The sequence below is a fragment of the Podarcis bocagei genome (assembly GCF_964188305.1).
Source record: "Podarcis bocagei genome assembly, chromosome: 12".
Taxonomy (NCBI): domain Eukaryota; kingdom Metazoa; phylum Chordata; class Lepidosauria; order Squamata; family Lacertidae; genus Podarcis; species Podarcis bocagei.
The window spans coordinates 47,692,311-47,717,020 of NC_138137.1; the positions used below are offsets into that span (position 1 = coordinate 47,692,311).

Sequence of the window (24,710 nt, forward strand, 5' to 3'; positions counted from 1 at the left end):
AGGGGCGCTGCGCCTTAGCTGAAGGGGCACCTACCCTTCAGCGAAAGGAACCCAAAGCCTCCGGAGCGCAGCGGGAACTCAGGCGGCTATCTTTGAAGCCTGAAGAATGAGAGGGGTCGGTGGGCTTCAGGCGGCATTCGCTCCGTAAGACGTACACACATCTCCCCTTAATTTTTGGAGGGGAAAATGTGCGTCTTATAGAGCGAAAAATACGGTAGACAGGTTGCATCACTATGCACAGTGAATCGCTATTCTGGAGCCAGATAGTAAGAGGGAGCTGTAGCTTCATGTTGGGCTTCCTGCAGACAAAACATTTATTCCAAGCTCGGTCTCTGGCATCTCCAGTTAAATGGGGTTTAGGTAGCAAGGCTGACAAGGGCCTCAGCCTAAGACCTTACTTTTGATTGTTTCAACACCACAAATGTGGCAGCAGCAGCAGTCTCTCCCTCTCCTCTGCCACATGTTTAGCTACTTAAAACATTTAACTAAATTTAAGAAAGGATTTCTAACACTACCTAGCAATTAGCTCTTGCACCATGGGATATGTTTTGCACGTAATGCATTCTAATGTTGATGCATTGTGGAAGTGATCTATTTAATAATTCTCCTTTCCCTCCACATCGTATTCCACTCCCAGGAATCCCCACAGTGTTCATCATTGCATGGATTGTGTCTAGAGTCTATTTGGAGGACACTGGGTAAGTTTAAAAAGGAAAGCAAACTTGATGCTTCCACGTTTTGTCGCCATGGGTCCTTTGGCAATTGTGCTATGTCCAATATTACCAATTCTTGGGATGTCAGACTTCCCTAAGGTGTCTATGAAACATTTCATGAGGCTCATTCCCACTCCAGGGATGAGGGGGAGTGACAGGTGATGAATGCATAATTTTAAAAATATTTTATATTGGCTGCTCTCTGCTACTGTATAGAGCAGACTTCCTCAACCATCCTGGGTGTGGTCTGCTGGGTACTCTAGTTCAACAACATCTAGAGGAGACCAGAGTGGACAGGGTGTTAAGTGCTTGTCATACGTAGTTCTACACTCAACAACAGAACGTGGGATTTGCACGCAGGGTCAATCCTGTGTGGTTCAGTCAAATGCCTCATCACATATTTAATTTGGCTTAGAAGGCTTTAAAGGGGGATTTAACAACTTCAGGGGAGGCCAGGCCTTTCAGTGGCCAAAAGTAACAGTGGCTGTGGGGAATTTCTACTCTGTTCTTGAGGAGCAACATCAAGAGAGGGGCTGTCTGTTTCTTGGCTTCTCAGAAGCACACAGCTGGCCACTGTGTGAACTAAAAGCCACTTGCGCACCTGGAGTGGCGCACATGCCGTGCATGCGAGGGGGGAGCCGCCCAGGGTTGGGACGAGCTGCCCAGGGGGGCAATTGGCATGGTGATTGGTGCCCATTGGGAGCGATCAGTGCAGTGATCAGCACAGCTATCCGCGCCCATTGGGGGCGATCAGCACCCGGGGGGTTGTGTGACATTTGGCGCCCAGGGTGTGGTGTGGCGATCCACCTGGGGGGGGGGGTTTATCAACCCCCCTCTGGGATGACACCCAGAATGGACCGCCCCCACCGCCGCCTCTTCCTAAGCCCCTGACTCAAAGCGCATGGTAAATTTATCTTTTAATAAAAGTTGCTTGCTTTGCTAATACAGTGGATCACAGGCACCGGGTTGCTCCAAAAAGTGAAGGGGCCTGGTGTGCACATGTGACATCACACGTGAGCCATGTGATGTCACATGTGTCTCCCAACGCTGCACAAGCCAGAGCATCCTTCCATTAGGTCGTGCTAGATGCTGCGCAGGCAGGTGCAACCTCACTACTCTTGCAGGAGCTAAAGGGACCCCCAAACTGCCAGCATGGAAACCCCACCCCCAGGCCCTATAAAAGGGGTGGACTTGTCTGGCTTTCTATAGCTTCTCCTGTTATTGAGGGCTCTACTACTGTGGCTGCCTCACTTCAGCCCATATCTCCATGATTCCAGCACTGACTTTGCAAGAGAAAATAGTGCCTGTTTTTGTTTTTTTAGGAGGTTTTGCCCTTTTCCAGTTTGCTTGGCATTTTCAGTGCAGCTTCTCAATTTATTTACCGTATAAATGGGATTAATATTTTTTTAAAATTTTTCCCTCCCTTCTTCCCAATAGTTGCTGGGATACGAACGATCACAGCGTTCCTTGGTGGGTTATAAGATTACCCATCCTAATTTCAATTTTAGTAAGTAAATTCAAATGGCATGTTAACGCTTCGGTTTCACACTGTGATTTTCAGCTCTGTAATTCTGTACGCGTGTGTCGATCTGAGCAAAGTGTGCTATCATATTTTAACGTATTGATTTTATTTATAACCTACTTTTCAGCTCAAGGTTGATATGATCCATTAAAGCAGCTAGTATAAAATGTCCGTCAGAAAGAACTCCTGCTAGCACATTGAAATATGTTTTTTTTAATTCCCACAAAGTCCTAAAAACAACAGTGAAAAATGCAACGGCACCCCCCCCCCCCCGGACACAGTCCTCAAATACTTAGTGGACCAAAACAGCCCCTGCCTGCTTTATAAAAGTTAAAATGGATGTAGCTAAATCAGCCTCCATTTGCAAGATCACTTTTCATAGGGCTAACTATCCAGAACCAAAGCATTTTCTATGCCAGCTGGTGATGCTTCAAATACTTATCCCATTACATCCTGCCAGAGCCATACCTTTTCAAACCTCCATCAAGGAATTTCATGTTTCAAAGGATTTTATTTTTTATTTGTAGGCATCTTCATACATACGGGTGTGGGTGTGTTTGCACGAGTGTGCATGCACAATGCATTGCATTTTAATATAGATGTGTATAAATGCCCTCTTATAGTATGCTAAGCAATTTACAAAAAAATTGTAAATACCCCCCCCAAATATATATATATATATATATATATATATATATATATTTGCTTTCGTAGATTTTCACGGGTACAGGAATGCAGGTTTTGGTGTCTTCGGGTGTCTTCCCGTGTAAGAGTTGGGGTGTCTAGGCGACGTTTCGACGAGGTCTCACTCGTCATCTTCAGGCTGGTGCTTTCGGCTTCTTGTTACTAGAACAGAGCTCTGTTCTAGTAACAAGAAGCCGAAAGCACCAGCCTGAAGATGACGAGTGAGACCTCGTCGAAACGTCGCCTAGACACCCCAACTCTTACACGGGAAGACACCCGAAGACACCAAAACCTGCATATATATATATATATATATATATATATATATATATATATATATATATATAGAAGCACTGTAGCTCTAGGCTGTCCAGAAACCATCTGTGCTGACCCTGTAAACCCTGATGGGTTTTTGTTTGTTTGTTTATTTGCTAATTAGGTCTTGGTGAACCCCAAGCTCTAATTAGCCTTGTTTATAAGTGACAGGCAAAAGGCACATTAATCGTGAATTAATTATGGCTTCATTATACTCGATATCAATTGTGGCAGTTCTCTTCTTGTCCCCAAAAGTATAATGAGAAGATAGGTAGGTATTATTATTATTATTTATTGAATGTATATACCGCCCTATACCAGGAGGTCTCAGGGATGGTTCACAGAGTAGCAAGGTAGAGTAAAATTGCAGTAGGCAGGACAGGAGCGAACAGACGTCAGGCTTGTCAGATGTAGTTTGTTTTTTACTGGAACTCCCAAGATCTTTCAGCCCTTGAAATTACCCACCTGCACTCCCAAAACGTACGCAAACGTGGGAGGACAGTTGTAGCCCCCCCCCTCTCTCTCTCTCTCTCTCACACACACACACACACACCCCTCTGCTTTCAGCTGAGGTTACGCCTCCATTCATTTATGAGACAAAAATATCTCACTTCTGGCTTAAAGTCCATAGGACACAAGTAAATTATAATTCAGTCTCCCTATTACTTTTCACTGGGTGGTAACCAACTTTGCCAGAAGTCAAATGGCTGTACCTTGCCCTTTGGTAACACTGTCAAACTGAGCTGTTCGTTTCTGGTGCCGCTAATGGCGCTCGCCATTGATTCAGCGTGTTGGAAACATCTCCCAATAACATTTTGGCCATGGAAGAATCCTTCTTGGCAAGCTTTGGGCATTCCGTGCCGTGTTCCTCTTCTTGGTCTTTTAAATTTGAGATGTCCTGTACCAGCCACACTGTTCAGTACTTGGCACAGTGAGATTCTAACAAGCCAAAGAATTTGAGGCAAAGACTCAAACAGGTGAGAGACACATGATTAGGATTCAATAGATATGATTCCTGCATTGCAGGGGTTGGAGTACATGTACCTTGGTGTACCTTCCAGCTCTGCAATTCTATGATTCTCTGATTCTCTGTCCTTATGATACTCTTCCCCCACCCTGGTGGTCTCCAGAGGTTTTTGACTACAGCTCCCATCAGCCCCTGCTTGCATAGCCAATGGTCAGGTATGATGGAAGCTAAACATCTGGCGGGCACCAGATCACAGAAGGCTGCCTTATACTCTCCTTCGGTGAAGGTGTTATTTTAGACTAGCAAAAATCTGAACTGAGAACTACATAGGACTTTTTGCAGGCCTGCAGTTACAAATGACCTGCCTATCAAAGTCCTAGAATCCTAGATTTGTATAGTTGAAAGGGACCCTGACGGTCATTTAGTCCAAAGCCCTGCAATGCAGGTGGCCCGTATGGGGATGGAACTCACAACCTTGACATTATCAGCACTATGCTCTAACCAACTAAGCTGTGTCCTATCCTGCCTTTCAGCTACAGCCCCCTAATGTGGCTTATGCTAAGCTTAGTGTTGTGTAGGGCTTAGAGCAGGGGTCGGCAAACTTTTTCAGCAGGGGGCCGGTCCACTGTCCCTCAGACCTTGTGGGGGGGGCCGGACTATATTTTGAATTAAAAAAAATGAACGAATTCCTATGCCCCAGAAATAACCCAGAGATTCATTTTAAATAAAAGGACACATTCTACTCATGTAAAAACACGGTGATTCCCGGACCGTCTGCGGGCCGGATTTAGAAGGCGATTGGGCCGGATCCGGTCCCCGGGCCTTAGTTTGCCTACCCATGGCTTAGAGCAGCCTTTCTCAACCTGTGGGTCCCCAGATGTTGTTGGACTACAACTCCCATCACCCCTAGCTAACAAGGCCAGAGCTAAGGGATGATGGTAGTTGTAGTCCAACAACATATGGGGGCCCACAGGTTGAGAACCACTGGCTTAGAGCAGTGTTCCCCATCCTTGTGTCTGCAGCTGTGTCTGCAGCTGTTTTTGGACTACAACTCCCATCATCCCTCGCTAGCAAGACCAGTGGTCAAGGATGATGGGAATTGTAGTCCGAAAACAGCTGGAGACCCAAGGTTGGGGAACACTGGCTTAGAGTATCGGACTGGGGAGGTCCATATTCAAATTGTTGCTCAGCTACAAAGTTTACTAACTGACCATCGGCCAGAATTTTTAATCAGGTCCAGCCCTGCTATTAGAGTGAAGCAGCTTCCTCGTGTATCTTTTCATGTAGGGTATCATGAAAGGACTATAAATTGTTAGTTATTCAGTTTACTCTTATTGAACTTTTATTGCCAGGGAGAGGTGTGTGGATTTACTGGTGTGCATGCATGCTGTCTTCTAGGTGAATTTTGTACTTTTCATCAGCATTATAAGAATTCTACTGCAAAAGCTGAGATCGCCAGATGTTGGAGGCAATGACCAGTCCCAGTATAAGTAAGTGAAACTCCCCAGAAGTCTTTGTTGGGAAAACAGAAATTTAGGGGATCTCTGTTAAGCTCTGATTCATCCTTACTTTTTCGTGTGTTGTTTTTTTGTTTTTTTTTAGGAGACTTGCAAAATCGACATTGCTGCTTATACCACTGTTTGGAGTTCACTACATGTTGTTTGCGGTCTTTCCGATTCGCATTTCTAATAACTATCAGATCATTTTTGAGTTATGTCTGGGATCTTTTCAGGTAAGATATATCCCAGTGTTGTTGTTGGTGTTTAAACTGACATAGTTCATTATTTTTACTGAAATAGTTTATCGTTATGTTTAACTTATTAATATTTCCCATTTACAGGGCCTGGTTGTTGCAGTCCTATACTGCTTTCTTAACAGCGAAGTAAGTTTTTATATAGTCTCTTGTGGTAATAACTAAGGAAGGGCTATAGCTTAGAGGTGCAACCCACAGCATTCTAGTTCCTTGAGCTTTCAAGGCTTTGTGGGGAACCCAGGGCTGGTGTTAGCACCCAGCATTACTAGCCAGTTCATGGCACCCCAGCAGGACCCCACTTCTCTGCTAATAAAGGCAGAACACGGTAGTGTTTCCTGCGATAGGGGAGGTGCCATTTTAAGCCACGTTCACACCACACATAGAAAACACTACAATACCACTTTAAACAGCCATGCCTTTCCCAAAGAATCCTGCAAAGTGTAGTTTGTTAAGTTGCAGTTTGTTAAGTGCGCCGAGAGTTGTTAGGCTACAATTACTAGCCCATCTTTGTAGGACGCTCTGGGAATTGTGAGGGGAATAGGGGTCTCCTAACAACTCTCACCACCCTTAACAAACGGAAGCTCCCGTAATTCTTGGGTGTGTGTGGAGGGGAGCCGTGATTATTTAAAATGGTATCATAGTGCTTTTAAAAGATGGTGTGGCCTTAATTTCCCACAGTGCCCTGGAGCAATGCTGCACCAGGGGCATTTGGGGTAATTAATATGGCAACTCCACTGCTACCCACCATGACTAACGGGTAAGCTTGCCAGGTGTTGCCCAGATAGAGGAGGGACCCTGGAGAACATTTGGATGGGTATGGGTGGGTGCAAATTTGGATTCAGTTCTGACCAAGGATTCTTGGCAGCTCTGCTGTCTCTGGTTCAGAGGTATCCACTCTCAGCGTTGTATATCTGAAATATCTTCCTGAAAAGGAATTATTATACAACCTTGCTGCATGTTAAAGCATTGTGTGTGGGGGGGAAGCATTGTTGACCTTTCCGAGCCCCCACCCTGACCCCCAAATTGATGTACACATCTAATGTGCACATCTAATACTCTGCGTGCTGGTGCGCTCTGTTTACATTTAGGTACAAGGCGAACTGAAAAGAAAATGGCGGAGTTGGTGTTTGAACCAAAGAATGGGCCGAGATTACAGACTTCACAGCTCTTCTATTTCTCGGAACGGCTCAGAAAGCATCTCCCAGTTGCATCGTAATTCAGCGACTCAGTTTTCTCTCCAAACGGAAACCACAGTGATATAAGCCACGTGGGTGCCTGCAAAAGACTCAAGATTATAGGGCATATCGCTGCATTGTACAGCTCAGTCAGCGTGATAACATTTTATAACGTCTGTGGAGTTTTTACCCTGTTTTTGTCTACATGTCAAAATGTGGGAATGGCCTCGTGCAGGTCGTGGTATCCTTTGAGTTTAGCCTTAGAACTTGTTTTCAGCTGTAGGATTTGTGTGTCCTTGGACCATAGGAAGTGGTGTGTTTTGATGCATTTTTATTAGTTATCATTCTGACCCCTGCCAATTCCATGTTGAAAATAATTGGGATTTACTGGATTAAGAAAAAGAAAAGTTGTGCTGCCTCAGACCAATGTCCCTCTAGTTCAGCATCCATTTTTTCCAACAGCGTTCAGCCAGATATCTCTAAAAAGATCACAGCAAGACATGAAGGCAAGAGTCCTCTACCGTGGTTGCCCTCTAAAACTTGATAATTTTGGAGATGCACTTCCCCTGAACAGGGATGGTATATATAGGCATCATGAATGGCAGCCATTGGTACCCTAATATTTCACAAATGTATCTAATCTTCTTTAAGGTCATCTAAGATGCTGGCCATTGCCACACCTTGTGATAATGAGTTCCATAGATAAATTAGGTGAGGTCTGAAGAACTTCCTTTTGTCTGTGCTGAAGTTCCTGCCAGTCACTTTCAATTCATCACCCTCACATCTGAATCATTCTCCCAGACGCCCACTAAACATATTGCTTGCTTGTCCACGTTCTTTCAGCAAACACTTCCCCATTTGCATGAGGCCAAACATCGCCAGACTTAGGACCATCTCTGTTACATAGATGCAGATCATGATCTCAACCCACATTGGAATGTAGGCCTCAGCCTGGTCCATAGTTTCAGAAGAAAGTGTTACTAGGCTTTGGTTCAAGGATGGGGAACCTTTGGCTCATGGACCTAATGAGGCCCCTCAGACCAACTCATTTGGCTCACTAGCCCCTTTTGGCCAAGCCATATCGGGTAAAGGCATGGGGGCTTGCAGACACCACCCTAGAACTGATGAGCAGCAGCTGCAAAATATAGCCCATGAAGGTAATCTTCAAAGTCTAATGACATTTTTAAATTTGGTGAACTCTAAGAAGCCTAAGGGGGTGGAGGCTTGGGTAAGATGTCATACACAGACCTTTGCCATGACTAGCAGAGGAAAAGAATTAAGGTTTTTGTAGGACACACAAACACACACACACTGCAGAATTCAGCTTGCACAAACTTTGATTAATAGAACATCCTCGCTCTTATCACACACTGGCATATTTTTCCTCTGTTCCTACGGTTTGGCTGTGCCCTGAGTATTGATTGTTATGTTGCACTTTTAATTTGCAAATGGTTTCGCCATCATTATTGCATATGCTCTCTCAACAAGCCAGTGATGTCGGTCACTATTATTACCATTTTACAAATGGGAACTGCGGTCGGGAGCCAATGATTTGGTCTCAGGGTTGTGCAGTGAGTCTTGAGACAGAGATTGGAACTTGACAAAGGAGGAATGGTGAACCACACAGAGACAGAAAAAAGACTGTATAGACTGAGGTATGCAATACCTTATAAACCATGGGCAAGGAACCTTATTAGCTGAAGGGACACATTCCCTTCCAGGCAACCTAGAGCTAGAAGTGGGTAGAGCCTGTTTCTTCACACATAACCTCTGTCCTCAATGTGGCTTTTTTCATTTAGCTGGGCTATAAAAATCTTTGCCATCTTGGGAAGTAGCTACTATATTGACTAAGGTAAAGGTAAAGGGACCCCTGACCATTAGGTCCAGTCGTGGCCGACTCTGGGGTTGCGGCGCTCATCTCGCTTTATTGGCCGAGGGAGCCGGCGTACAGCTTCTGGGTCATGTGGCCAGCATGACTAAGCCGCTTCTGGCGAACGAGAGCAGCACACGGAAACACCATTTACCTTCCAGCCGGAGCGGTACCTATTTATCTACTTGCACTTTGACGTGCTTTCGAACTGCTAGGTTGGCAGGAGCAGGGACCGAGCAAAGGGAGCTCACCCCGTCGTGGGGATTCAAACCGTCGACTTTCTGATTGGCAAGTCCTAGGCTCTGTGGTTTAACCCACAGCACCACCCGCGTGGGCTCAAAAAGATGCTGCAGTTTACAAAGACGTTTATCCAATTCACTTTCAAAGCAGCCTTTGCCAACCTGGAACCCTCCAGATGTTTTTGGAGTACAACTCCCATCGGCGCAAGCTGGCTGGGGCTGATGGGAGTTGTAGTCCAAAAACATCTGGAGGATTCCAGGTTGGCAAAGAGTGGTGTATTCAAATGCGTCCCCTCTTCAGACCTTCAATTCCCCCATACAGGGTCCTTAATTATGAGAGGAGCCTCTGGTCTTGTTGGGGAAAGTTATTAGACTTGTTTCTTCATCCTTCTTGGAATGAGTGAGTGAATGAATGGATTTGCATTTGGAATAGTTGTACATGGGATGAATGGCTGTGTTTTGAACACAGGGATGGGGAATCTGTGGCCCTCCAGATGTTGCAGCATAGTTGCCATCATCCTGACCACTGCCTTTGCTCTTAGGAGCTGAAGTCCAACTGGAGCGCCGTGGCTTTCCCATTCCTGTGACAACATTCCTCATTAAATTCTCCAAAAACTCATTTTGTGACTTGCGTGTTTTCACTACGCCATTTCTGATACTAATTTATTGTATGCACTTTTATGTTACGTCATCATATATGTATTATATTTTGCCTGTTGTTAAGGCTACCCTTTTTGTTAGCTTGCTATTCAAATCTTTAATTTCAGCAGACAGAAAATGATGGCTTTTTGTAGTGCTCTAGAGTGTCCACAGCACCTGAATTATATCATTAATCTTTGCAACAACCCTGGGCTTTGGGTCAGTATTGGTATTCCCATACTGCAGATGGGAGACTGAGGCTAAGAGATGCCACCAAGGATGTCCATTGAGTCACAGCTCAGTTTCTTAATAGTGCAATCCTGAGCGTGTTTACTTGGATGTAAGCCCCACTGACTCTTCATAAAGAGCAGCCATAGACACTACACCAGCTCTGTATGTGCAGAGTGACTTCATTTTAATGCTTGCTATGTCCCGAACTCCCAAACATCTTGGAATAAAAAACATGGTTTCCAGATCAAATAGTGTGGGTAGCACAAGTCTTTTCGTGTAGTCAAAACCTGTCATGCTTTTGTGACTTCTTTAATGCAACAACTCTTCTAGCATACTTTGAATATCATTCTATATATATATAATTTTCTTTTCCAGTGTTTATGATATCTGCCGAGCAGGTTTCCATTCATGCTGATGTGCATTTGTAAAAAGTAAAAGAAGAGGTGGGGGGAGTGGGAGGGAACAAAACTTTTAACTATTGCTTAGGACACCTAGGACATAATGATGCAGATTGAAAAATAAAGCTTGAAGCAGAAGGCATCAGGCAAGTTACTTGTCCAGAGTCAGAGAACGGCACCATTTGGAGCAGGGGAAAGAGAAACAGACCAGGTTTGAATTATTCCTAGCATTAGAACACCTGATTGCTTAAGGTTCACCACAATAAATAGCAATAACTATATATATATATATATATATATATATATTTGCTTTCGTAGATTTTCACGGGTACAGGAATGCAGGTTTTGGTGTCTTCGGGTGTCTTCCCGTGTAAGAGTTGGGGTGTCTAGGCGACGTTTCGAAACGTCGCCTAGACACCCCAACTCTTACACGGGAAGACACCCGAAGACACCAAAACCTGCATATATATATATATATATATATATATATATATATATATATATATATATATATATATATATGCTTTCGTAGATTTTCACGGGTACAGGAATGCAGGTTTTGGTGTCTTCGGGTGTCTTCCCGTGTAAGAGTTGGGGTGTCTAGGCGACGTTTCGACGAGGTCTCACTCGTCATCTTCAGGCTGGTGCTTTCGGCTTCTTGTTACTGGAACAGAGCAGGATCTCAGTGTTTGAGTTCCTATAAATACTGTTGAGGGGGTGTGGTGTATAGCCTCCAACGTTCTGGGCAGAGAGGAAGTTTCCAGGTTAGTGTGCCTTTTCTTCTTTTGTTCATTAATTACTTGAGGGATATCTTGAGTGATTTCTTGAGTGATATTCTGAGTACCACTTAGGAGGGTCATTAGGTGTGGATTAGTTGCTGAAGCTTTCGTGTCTTGACCTCTTGAGCTTGTGAAGAGTTTTTTCTGAGAAGATGGCTGTACTGCACTTAGTTGTGCTCTGGCACAAGGGGTCTATGAAATACCCTGCAAAGTCTGTCCAGCCACGTACATTGGACAAACAAACAGACGAATAAATGCACGTATCGCAGAACACAAGAATGCCGTCAAAAAAGAAGAAAAAACTTCCTCTCTTTACCAACACATGAAAGAAACAGGACACGAAATTAATTTTGCAGATTCCAAATTGCTCTTTAACATGGAACATCACCACAAGAGAATAATCATGGAAGCCATCGAGATAGAGAAACACCCTCACAACATGAACAAGCGTGACGACACGTCCCGCCTGCCAGACATCTGGAAATTAGCCCTCCCCACAAAAACCGACACCAGAACCAGAGGCACACAGAACGCCATCTCCAATCAACCACACCAGACCCAAACCCAGACCCTCTCCACAGATAAATTACAGACACCATCCAGTAGCCAAACCATAGTGGCACCTCCGGATGCTGCACCCCCCTGCAATCCCTACACAGATCTGGCTGGCACAAGGCACAAAACCACAGCTCGCCCCTATACACGAAGCCAAGCCAGAGCACAACTAAGTGCAGTACAGCCATCTTCTCAGAAAAAACTCTTCACAAGCTCAAGAGGTCAAGACACGAAAGCTTCAGCAACTAATCCACACCTAATGACCCTCCTAAGTGGTACTCAGAATATCACTCAAGAAATCACTCAAGATATCCCTCAAGTAATTAATGAACAAAAGAAGAAAAGGCACACTAACCTGGAAACTTCCTCTCTGCCCAGAACGTTGGAGGCTATACACCACACCCCCTCAACAGTATTTATAGGAACTCAAACACTGAGATCCTGCTCTGTTCCAGTAACAAGAAGCCGAAAGCACCAGCCTGAAGATGACGAGTGAGACCTCGTCGAAACGTCGCCTAGACACCCCAACTCTTACACGGGAAGACACCCGAAGACACCAAAACCTGCATTCCTGTACCCGTGAAAATCTACGAAAGCAAATATCTCACCTCTACGGGGAGGAAACCTTCCAGCTGACAAGAACCTACGAGAAACTAGAAATCCGAAGAGCCACCATCTTATGTGATCTCTTGTTCCTACGCAACTGCCGAGACAACAACTTAATTCCCACATGCTTCCAACTTAAATTCCACTCTAAAACCCCAGCTACCGAAAGGATCCTGAAACGAACTGAACTATCCCTAATCAGAAACGAACTACATAAGAAAAGATACCTACTAAACCAAACCAACAAAGATCTGCTCACTCTTCACCTCAAACTCTGTAACAAAATCCACCCTGCACTCTGGGACAAATGCAAACAACTAGCCGTTTGGAGAGCTGAAACTGAGTCCTCACGTAAGACGGACACACACACCAACAAACTCCACAAACTAGAGAAACGCCAGAAGCCCAGCCACCCTCCACAACAACCCATGAAACAAACAGTACATAACATATCAGACAGGATCCTCACCTCAACCGAAACCAAAGTACTCTCCAAAGGTTTCAACTTTGCAGTCGCCCCGAGACGCATCCCCACGGAAAACATCATATGCGGAGTCGAAGCTAGCCTAACCAAAATCAACCCAGATGAAGCCAATAAAATCAGACTTGAAGTCACCAACATCCTCTGCTCCAGCAAACCACCCAGAAGCAATTTACACAAAGAAGAACAGAAAGCACTCACCAACCTGAGGAAAGACAACAACATAATCATTCTCCCAGCAGACAAAGGTAATGCCACTGTTGTGATGAACACATCGGACTACCAAGCAAAACTATCAAATCTACTCCAAGACCCTACCTACCAACCTATAAAAACAGATCCCACCACCTATCTGGAAAAAACCACCAAATCCAAAATAAAAGCCTCTCCTATCAGTGAAGAAATCCAGCTAAGAATCATCCCCAGAGAAAAATCATCCAGATGCCCCAAACTCTACGGTCTCCCCAAGATACACAAAGAAGGAACACCACTCAGACCAATAGTCAGCTCCATAGGCTCACCTCTACAAAATCTCGCTAAATTTCTCGCTAAGCAACTTCAGCCCTATGCAGAATCTATCGCTTCACACGTTACAAACTCCTTCCAGTTCATAGAAACAATAAAGAAGCAAAACCTACAACCCGATGACCTACTTGTGAGCTTCGATGTTGTATCTCTCTTCACACAAGTGCCCATTAATGAAGCCTTGACAGCCATTCAAAACAAATACAATCCCCCCGAATACATCCTGGACCTGACCAACCACTGCCTAACCAACACGTACTTCATCCACAATGGACAAAGATACAAACAGATAGAAGGAGCACCTATGGGATCACCCCTCTCACCGGTCATCGCAAATCTGTACATGGAACACTTTGAAACCAATGCTTTAGACAAGTCAGAACACAAACCCAAACTTTGGCTCAGATATGTTGACGACACCTTTGTAATTTGGCCACACGGGAAGGAAAAACTAGATAGCTTCCTCACACATCTCAACAGCCTACACCCCAAAATACAATTCACTATGGAAATAGAAGCCAATAACCAACTTCCCTTCCTTGACGTCCTAATCTACAAAAAACCTGATGGCTCCCTAGGACACACTATCTACCGGAAAAAAACACACACCAACCGCTACTTACATGCACAATCACACCACCACCCTGCACAAATAAACTCCGTAGCCAAGACTCTCATCTCCAGAACCAAACGCCTGGCTGACAAAGACCACTTGACAACTGAGTTACAGAATCTCTCAAATGTGTTAATCGCCAACGGATACCAGCAAAACAGGGTTACGAAGCTAATCCAAAAAGAAACACCCCCCAAAAACCAAGACACAGAAGAAAACAATGGCATGGCCCTCCTTCCTTATATCAAGGGCACTACAGATAAAATTAGCAAAATCCTCCATAAACACAATATCAAAACAGCCTTTTGCACCAACCAAAAAATAGCCAATATCCTCAGAAACCCCAAAGATAAAATCCAATTAGAAAACCAAGGGGTCTATGAAATACCCTGCAAAGTCTGCCCAGCCACGTACATTGGACAAACAAACAGACGAATAAATGCACGTATCGCAGAACACAAGAATGCCGTCAAAAAAGAAGAAAAAACTTCCTCTCTTTACCAACACATGAAAGAAACAGGACACGAAATTAATTTTGCAGATTCCAAATTGCTCTTTAACATGGAACATCACCACAAGAGAATAATCATGGAAGCCATCGAGATAGAGAAACACCCTCACAACATGAACAAGCGTGACGACACGTCCCGCCTGCCAGACATCTGGAAATTAGCCCTCCCCACAAAAACCGACACCAGAACCAGAGGCACACAGAACGCCATCTCCAATCAACCACACCAGACCCAAACCCAGACCCTCTCCACAGATAAATTACAGACACCATCCAGTAGCCAAACCATAGTGGCACCTCCGGATGCTGCACCCCCCTGCAATCCCTACACAGATCTGGCTGGCACAAGGCACAAAACCACAGCTCGCCCCTATACACGAAGCCAAGCCAGAGCACAACTAAGTGCAGTACAGCCATCTTCTCAGAAAAAACTCTTCACAAGCTCAAGAGGTCAAGACACGAAAGCTTCAGCAACTAATCCACACCTAATGACCCTCCTAAGTGGTACTCAGAATATCACTCAAGAAATCACTCAAGATATCCCTCAAGTAATTAATGAACAAAAGAAGAAAAGGCACACTAACCTGGAAACTTCCTCTCTGCCCAGAACGTTGGAGGCTATACACCACACCCCCTCAACAGTATTTATAGGAACTCAAACACTGAGATCCTGCTCTGTTCCAGTAACAAGAAGCCGAAAGCACCAGCCTGAAGATGACGAGTGAGACCTCGTCGAAACGTCGCCTAGACACCCCAACTCTTACACGGGAAGACACCCGAAGACACCAAAACCTGCATATATATATATATATATATATATATATATATATATATATATATATGCAGGTTTTGGTGTCTTCGGGTGTCTTCCCGTGTAAGAGTTGGGGTGTCTAGGCGACGTTTCGACGAGGTCTCACTCGTCATCTTCAGGCTGGTGCTTTCGGCTTCTTGTTACTGGAACAGAGCAGGATCTCAGTGTTTGAGTTCCTATAAATACTGTTGAGGGGGTGTGGTGTATAGCCTCCAACGTTCTGGGCAGAGAGGAAGTTCCCAGGTTAGTGTGTCTTTTCTTCTTTTGTTCATTAATTACTTGAGGGATATCTTGAGTGATTTCTTGAGTGATATTCTGAGTACCACTTAGGAGGGTCATTAGGTGTGGATTAGTTGCTAAAGCTTTCGTGTCTTGACCTCTTGACCTTGTGAAGAGTTTTTTCTGAGAAGATGGCTGTACTGCACTTAGTTGTGCTCTGGCTTGGCTTCGTGTATAGGGGCGAGCTGTGGTTTTGTGCCCTGTGCCAGCCAGATCTGTGTAGGGATTGCAGGGGGGTGCAGCATCCGGAGGTGCCACTATGGTTTGGCTACTGGATGGTGTCTGTAATTTATCTGTGGAGAGGGTCTGGGTTTGGGTCTGGTGTGGTTGATTGGAGATGGCGTTCTGTGTGCCTCTGGTTCTGGTGTCGGTTTTTGTGGGGAGGGCTATTTTCCAGATGTCTGGCAGGCGGGACGTATCGTCACGCTTGTTCATGTTGTGAGGGTGTTTCTCTATCTCGATGGCTTCCATGATTATTCTCTTGTGGTGGTGTTCCATGTTAAAGAGCAATTTGGAATCTGAAAAATTAATTTCGTGTCCTGTTTCTTTCATGTGTTGGTAAAGAGAGGAAGTTTTTTCTTCTTTTTTGACGGCATTCTTGTGTTCTGCGATACGTGCATTTATTCGTCTGTTTGTTTGTCCAATGTACGTGGCTGGGCAGACTTTGCAGGGTATTTCATAGACCCCTTGGTTTTCTAACTGGATTTTATCTTTGGGGTTTCTGAGGATATTGGCTATTTTTTGGTTGGTGCAAAAGGCTGTTTTGATATTGTGTTTATGGAGGATTTTGCTAATTTTATCTGTAGTGCCCTTGATATAAGGAAGGAGGGCCATGCCATTGTTTTCTTCTGTGTCTTGCTTTTTGGGGGGTGTTTCTTTTTGGATTAGCTTCGTAACCCTGTTTTGCTGGTATCCGTTGGCGATTAACACATTTGAAAGATTCTGTAACTCAGTTGTCAAGTGGTCTTTGTCAGCCAGGCGTTTGGTTCTGGAGATGAGAGTCTTGGCTACGGAGTTTATTTGTGCAGGGTGGTGGTGTGATTGTGCATGTAAGTAGCGGTTGGTGTGTGTTTTTTTCCGGTAGATAGTGTGTCCTAGGGAGCCATCAGGTTTTTTGTAGATTAGGACGTCAAGGAAGGGAAGTTGGTTGTTGGCTTCTATTTCCATAGTGAATTGTATTTTGGGGTGTAGGCTGTTGAGATGTGTGAGGAAGCTATCTAGTTTTTTCTTCCCGTGTGGCCAAATTACAAAGGTGTCGTCAACATACCTGAGCCAAAGTTTGGGTTTGTGTTCTGACTTGTCTAAAGCATTGGTTTCAAAGTGTTCCATGTACAGATTTGCGATGACCGGTGAGAGGGGTGATCCCATAGGTGCTCCTTCTATCTGTTTGTATCTTTGTCCATTGTGGATGAAGTACGTGTTGGTTAGGCAGTGGTTGGTCAGGTCCAGGATGTATTCGGGGGGATTGTATTTGTTTTGAATGGCTGTCAAGGCTTCATTAATGGGCACTTGTGTGAAGAGAGATACAACATCGAAGCTCACAAGTAGGTCGTCGGGATGTAGGTTTTGCTTCTTTATTGTTTCTATGAACTGGAAGGAGTTTGTAACGTGTGAAGCGATAGATTCTGCATAGGGCTGAAGTTGCTTAGCGAGAAATTTAGCGAGATTTTGTAGAGGTGAGCCTATGGAGCTGACTATTGGTCTGAGTGGTGTTCCTTCTTTGTGTATCTTGGGGAGACCGTAGAGTTTGGGGCATCTGGATGATTTTTCTCTGGGGATGATTCTTAGCTGGATTTCTTCACTGATAGGAGAGGCTTTTATTTTGGATTTGGTGGTTTTTTCCAGATAGGTGGTGGGATCTGTTTTTATAGGTTGGTAGGTAGGGTCTTGGAGTAGATTTGATAGTTTTGCTTGGTAGTCCGATGTGTTCATCACAACAGTGGCATTACCTTTGTCTGCTGGGAGAATGATTATGTTGTTGTCTTTCCTCAGGTTGGTGAGTGCTTTCTGTTCTTCTTTGTGTAAATTGCTTCTGGGTGGTTTGCTGGAGCAGAGGATGTTGGTGACTTCAAGTCTGATTTTATTGGCTTCATCTGGGTTGATTTTGGTTAGGCTAGCTTCGACTCCGCATATGATGTTTTCCGTGGGGATGCGTCTCGGGGCGACTGCAAAGTTGAAACCTTTGGAGAGTACTTTGGTTTCAGTTGAGGTGAGGATCCTGTCTGATATGTTATGTACTGTTTGTTTCATGGGTTGTTGTGGAGGGTGGCTGGGCTTCTGGCGTTTCTCTAGTTTGTGGAGTTTGTTGGTGTGTGTGTCTGTCTTATGTGCGGACTCCGTTTCAGCTCTCCAAACGGCTAGTTGTTTGCATTTGTCCCAGAGTGCAGGGTGGATTTTGTTACAAAGTTTGAGGTGAAGAGTGAGCAGATCTTTGTTGGTTTGGTTTAGTAGGTATCTTTTCTTATGTAGTTCGTTTCTGATTAGGGATAGTTCAGTTCGTTTCAGGATCCTTTCGGTAGCTGGGGTTTTAGAATGGAATTTAAGTTGGAAGCATGTGGGAATTAAGTTGTTGTCTCGGCAGTTGCGTAGGAACAAGAGATCACATAAGATGGTGGCTCTTCGGATTTCTAGTTTCTCGTAGGTTCTTGTCAGCTGGAAGGTTTCCTCCCCGTAGAGGTGAGATATTTGCTTTCGTAGATTTTCACGGGTACAGGAATGCAGGTTTTGGTGTCTTCGGGTGTCTTCCCGTGTAAGAGTTGGGGTGTCTAGGCGACGTTTCGACGAGGTCTCACTCGTCATCTTCAGGCTGGTGCTTTCGGCTTCTTGTTACTGGAACAGAGCAGGATCTCAGTGTTTGAGTTCCTATAAATACTGTTGAGGGGGTGTGGTGTATAGCCTCCAACGTTCCAGAACCAAACGCCTGGCTGACAAAGACCACTTGACAACTGAGTTACAGAATCTTTCAAATGTGTTAATCGCCAACGGATACCAGCAAAACAGGGTTACGAAGCTAATCCAAAAAGAAACACCCCCCAAAAAGCAAGACACAGAAGAAAACAATGGCATGGCCCTCCTTCCTTATATCAAGGGCACTACAGATAAAATTAGCAAAATCCTCCATAAACACAATATCAAAACAGCCTTTTGCACCAACCAAAAAATAGCCAATATCCTCAGAAACCCCAAAGATAAAATCCAGTTAGAAAACCAAGGGGTCTATGAAATACCCTGCAAAGTCTGCCCAGCCACGTACATTGGACAAACAAACAGACGAATAAATGCACGTATCGCAGAACACAAGAATGCCGTCAAAAAAGAAGAAAAAACTTCCTCTCTTTACCAACACATGAAAGAAACAGGACACGAAATTAATTTTTCAGATTCCAAATTGCTCTTTAACATGGAACACCACCACAAGAGAATAATCATGGAAGCCATCGAGATAGAGAAACACCCTCACAACATGAACAAGCGTGACGATACGTCCCGCCTGCCAGACATCTGGAAAATAGCCCTCCCCACAAAAACCGACACCAGAACCAGAGGCACACAGAACGCCATCTCCAATCAACCACACCAGACCCAAACCCAGACCCTCTCCACAGATAAATTACAGACACCATCCAGTAGCCAAACCATAGTGGCACCTCCGGATGCTGCACCCCCCTGCAATCCCTACACAGATCTGGCTGGCACAGGGCACAAAACCACAGCTCGCCCCTATACACGAAGCCAAGCCAGAGCACAACTAAGTGCAGTACAGCCATCTTCTCAGAAAAAACTCTTCACAAGGTCAAGAGGTCAAGACACGAAAGCTTTAGCAACTAATCCACACCTAATGACCCTCCTAAGTGGTACTCAGAATATCACTCAAGAAATCACTCAAGATATCCCTCAAGTAATTAATGAACAAAAGAAGAAAAGACACACTAACCTGGGAACTTCCTCTCTGCCCAGAACGTTGGAGGCTATACACCACACCCCCTCAACAGTATTTATAGGAACTCAAACACTGAGATCCTGCTCTGTTCCAGTAACAAGAAGCCGAAAGCACCAGCCTGAAGATGACGAGTGAGACCTCGTCGAAACGTCGCCTAGACACCCCAACTCTTACACGGGAAGACACCCGAAGACACCAAAACCTGCATTCCTGTACCCGTGAAAATCTACGAAAGCAAATATATATATATATATATATATTTGATGTTCTGCTTATTATCCTCACTTTTCACCCTTCTCTTCCCAGGCACGCTCAATGTCTGAGTTTTGTTTCCCTCCGCTTTTTCGTTGCCCCAAGCTGTCCTCACGAAAACCTGCTCTTTAAAGCTGAATAGGAGCACAGGTCAAATTGGGGTTTCCACAGATGGATGTTTGCTCCGATTGAACTTCGTAGAATGAGTTTTCACAAGGAAAGCTCTGGAGCCAAAAAAATAAAATAAAAAATGGCGCTGGAACACACAACATTAAATTGTGGACCGTGCCTGGAAAGGGCAGTGGAAAGGTACGTGTGGCTACACCCACAGTAAAGTACAAGCATAATTGGATTCTGAAGGCCACATGGCTTAGTTCAGTTTCCATGTTCCTTCCATCGATGCTTCTGTGACTCAGAGCTAAGAAGAAGAGTTTGGATTTGATATCCCGCTTTATCACTAACCAAAGGAGTCTCAAAGTGGCTAACATTCTCCTTTCCCTTCCTCCCCCACAACAAACACTCTGTGAGGTGAGTGAGGCTGAGAGACTTCAGAAAAGTGTGACTAGCCCAAGGTCACCCAGCAGCTGCATGTGGAGGAGCAGGGAAGCGAACCCAGTTCACCAGATTACGAGTCCACTGCTCTTAACCACTACACCACACTGGCTCTTTCTTTCTGCCGTCCTTTCTTGGCTGACTCTTCTATGTCCTGGGTGGCTGTTGCAGATGTTCTTCTGAGTCACAGGCGCATATCTGCAGCCTTTTAAATCATAATCATAATCTTTTTATTTATACCCTGCCCATCTGGCTGGGGTTTCCCCAGCCACCCTGTGCGGCTCACAGCATATATCAGAACATACTATAACATCGAATGTTAAAAACTTCCCGATACGGGGCTGCCTTCAGATGTCCTCTAAAAGTCAAATAGTTGTTTATTTGCTTGACATCTGAAGGGTGGGTGTTCCACAGGGAGGGTGCCACTACCAAGTCGCCTGACTCCTAGTATGCCTGAGGTTTACTGGGTGGAAGAAGGAGGGGGAATAGGTCACAGCAGCACAATGAGGTGCCTTAATATTTCCCATGCCAAACCTGCCATTCTATCAACCAATCCACAGTGTCTGCTTTCCAGAGGAGCCTTTCATTTTGCTCCTTTCTTTTCCCATCTCATCAGCTTGGTGCATTTTAAAGCGAGCTGACAAAGGACGCATTGATAGGCCATAACATTTTTGCAATGCGTCAAGTACAAATGCCTCTTCCTGCATGATTAATTCAGAGGCGGGGAGTGCGATATGTTCTCATCAAAATGGGTCATCCCAAGCTCGTGTCAAACATTTGGGTTTTTTACTGTAGCTTTCCCACCCAAAAGTCTACTTTAATGTTTCATAATTGCATGGTTGGACCTTGGTGTTTAGTATATCAGATTATAAATATTGCTGGAACTGAATGGGCTATGTAAATACCCTTACTGTAGTACCACTTTATATCTGTGGGCTGCTGCTTACAACTTCAGACGTAGCAGGGCCATTTAGAAAAGGGGGGGGGAGTCCAAGAGGATCCCTTTATAATTACCATAAAAGGCATAAACTGAAAGGGGCTTTTTTTTGTTTTGTTTTAACCTCCTGTCCTTATGTAGCCGTTGCAAAGGGAAAGATATGAAGCTGACAGGTTCTTATAAATATAAGCATGCCGTGTCTACACTCTTAAAAGAAAGGAGCGTGAGTGTGTTTATTTCTGTTGTCGCCTGTGACCACGTCTTTTCTAAATAATAGATGCAAATGCTGCAGTGCTCTCCACAGGGACTTATAAAAAAAAAATTACCTCATACAATGACTCTTTTTTTTTACCTCATACACTGAAGGGTTAGCAAAAATTACCACAGGCAGCAAACAGCGTGGAGATTTCTAGAAAACTGATTCACAGGGAAAATAGCAAGTGGTGTTGTACGCAGAGCTGGTTCTTAGAAGGCCCATTCGGCCCAACTTCACCACATGCAAAGCAATATGGACCTGTTTATTTAGGCAAGCACATCTAGACACATAGACACTGGCGTGTTGTCCAAATAAAATCACTGTTAATTACCCTTAAATGTTTCAAACTGTTTTCAATTGCTAGTTTTCAAAGGTTCTTGTAAACCACTTAAGAAGTTTTATGACGAGAAGGATATAGATTTCGTTAAATAAATAAAACTGGTGTGGAACCATGGCAATCTTATCTCCTGACTGGAATCGGGAGAAGCAGAAACCAAATCTGACAGATCCGTCCACCCCTAGCTAGGGCCAGGCTCTGAATCAAATGGCCCCCTTAGGCTGCAATAGTTTTCTGTACCCCAAAAAGTCTGTTCTTGACTTTTGAATACCTTGTTTTGCACTGCATTTGGGGGCCCATTTCATGGGTTCTCAAATTGCTCACATAGTTTATATCCCCCTCATATAAGATGGTAAGTAAATTGATAGTGAACACCTCAATCTTAACCACTCACATGACCACCATGGGCAATGATGTTGTATATGCTTCTATTATTATTATTATTAGGAAGTAAAAATAACAACAGAGTGCTAGCCACAAACTTGGGTTTAGTTGGTGAGTGGATAGTTTATCCCGGACAGTCTCCCTACAAATTCCATATCCCAGGCAGCCACTTGGATTGCCTAGTCCTGGATTCGGCCGTGACTATGGCAACAGATGTAGAACACTTTTTGGGGGGGATGTGGAATTGAGGTGCCAACAAACCACTATTTCCAGTCCCCTTCTCAGGGTGACCAAAGCAATTGGGGCTTGCACGATTTCCTTGCTGCCTTAAGGAAATAGTTTGTCTCTCTTTGCACAAACAAACATCTCTCTCTCTTACATCCAGAAAAGCAAGAGGCATCAGAGTTCAAGGAAGGCATTACGGAAAGGCAGAAACACTTTGGGTGTGAAGCGTGGCCAGCTTTTGGGAGAGGGAATATGTCATAGGGGAATTCCAGAAATGAGATAGAGAGGCTTGGAGGTTCCTCGCCCCTGATTTAGGGCAATGACAGCGTGATACTTTTTCTAGGTTGTATTTTTCGGACCACGGTAATGTCTGACAAACTGTTACAGCCAGCCTATTACAGTGGTACCTCGGGTTACATACGCTTCAGGTTACAGATGCTTCAGGTTACAGACTCCGCTAACCCAGAAATATTACCTTGGGTTAAGAACTTTGCTTCAGGATAAGAACAGAAATTGTGCAGCGGTGGCGGCAGGAGGCTCCATTAGCTAAAGTGGTGCTTCAGGTTAAGAACAGACCTCCAGAACAAATTAAGTTCTTAACCTGAGGTACCACTGTGTTACCTAATACTTAATCCATGTGCCAGTCAGTGGCAGATAAGATCACATTATGCAGTTGAGCCTGTGGGCACTGTTCTTCAGAATTAGGTATTGTGGTAAATGGCTAAAATGCTCTTTTTAAAATAGTAATGAAAATGATTCACGTGGAATGGCTTTACCTCTTGTGTGTTTTGTACCGAATTTAATATTCCCTGCTGGGTTTTAATCAACAGAGCCTCAAGAGAAACTGTCAGGATGTTCTGTCTGATACTTCTATCAGTTTTACTTTTCTTTTATCCTGTCGTATACAGTGAAAACCCTGATGTAAATGGATGTGACTTATTTTAGTTTTAATTTCACTTACGTATAGGAAAACGGATGTAAATAGACCGGCTTTTCATATTTGTAAAACTGCATTTGTATCTTCTGTTCTTTAATCTATAAAATATTCTACGAAATATTTAATGACATTTGTTGGGGATTTTTCTGGTCACCTTACGTAAAAAAAAAAAATGATACTGTAGAGCTGAAAAAGGTTCAGAAAGGAGACAACCAAAATGATAATGGGTCTGAAATAATTCCCTTGTGAAGAATTTGGGGCATTCTGGTTTAGAAAAAAGGTAAGACGATACATGACAGAGAGGATACATGATAGAGATGTATAAAATTGTGTGTTTTGTGAGAAAGGTGCATTGGGAGAATTTTCTATGGACACCCCAGAAGCAAATCAGGATGATTGCTCATTGTCATGTAATCTCCCCACAAACAAATCAGAATGAATGCTCAATAAAGACTAAAAAAAACGCAATACATATATATCCTGTTTCCCAGGCTGCTACCCCTCGGGAAAACAGCAATTGGACAAACCACAGGTCAATCATGTGCTGCCATTATGACATCATGTGATAGACAGGTAGGATGTCCAACCTACTTTCCATGGAGTCAAGCTGCCTCTGCAAATGGTTGAGAAAAGGAGGAAGCAGAGGAACCTGTTTATAAGTTCACTCCACATACTGATGCGTGAGGAAGAAACATGCCTTTAAATTGGTATTCTATATCCTGAGGGTATAGAATACCCTTGCCGACAAAGGTCCATATAGGTCCTTATAGTTAAAGCTATGGTTTTCCCAGTAGTGATGTATGGAAGTGAGAGCAGGACCATAAAGAAGGCTGATCGCCAAAGAACTGATGCTTTTGAATTATGGTGCTGGAGGAGACTCTTGAGAGTCCCATGGACTTCAAGAAGATCAAACCTCTCCATTCTGAAGGAAATCAGCCCTGAGTGCTCACTGGAAGGACAGATCCTGAAGCTGAGGCTCCAATACTTTGGCCCCACCTCATGAGAAGAGAAGACTCCCTGGAAAAGACCCTGATGTTGGGAAAGATGGAGGGCACAAGGAGAAGGGGACGACAGAGGACGAGATGGTTGGACAGTGTTCTCGAAGCTACCAGCATGAGTTTGACTAAACTGTGGGAGGCAGTGGAAGACAGGAGTGCCTGGCGTGCTCTGGTCCATGGGGTCACGAAGAGTCGGACACGACTAAACGACTGAACAACAACAAAC

At 44.3% G+C, this 24,710-nt stretch overlaps 1 protein-coding gene and 1 long non-coding RNA gene across 2 annotated transcripts in view; both read left to right on the forward strand.

Moving 5' to 3' along the window:
• The window catches only part of VIPR2 (vasoactive intestinal peptide receptor 2), a 52,946-nt gene extending 43,639 nt beyond the window's left edge, over positions 1-9,307 (forward strand). Inside the window, exons 8-13 of the mRNA XM_081163798.1 lie at positions 638-698; positions 2,151-2,220; positions 5,600-5,691; positions 5,804-5,933; positions 6,042-6,083; positions 7,043-9,307. Of these exons, the coding sequence (XP_081019924.1) occupies positions 638-698; positions 2,151-2,220; positions 5,600-5,691; positions 5,804-5,933; positions 6,042-6,083; positions 7,043-7,216 (569 nt within the window). The 3' untranslated portion in view covers positions 7,217-9,307. The remainder of the gene's footprint in view (positions 1-637; positions 699-2,150; positions 2,221-5,599; positions 5,692-5,803; positions 5,934-6,041; positions 6,084-7,042) is intronic.
• LOC308569802 overlaps positions 1-23,606 on the forward strand; it is a 109,603-nt gene extending 85,997 nt beyond the window's left edge. Inside the window, exon 2 of the long non-coding RNA XR_014000868.1 lies at positions 23,113-23,606. This is a non-coding gene — a long non-coding RNA (uncharacterized lncRNA). The remainder of the gene's footprint in view (positions 1-23,112) is intronic.
• The last annotated feature ends 1,104 nt before the right edge of the window (positions 23,607-24,710 follow it).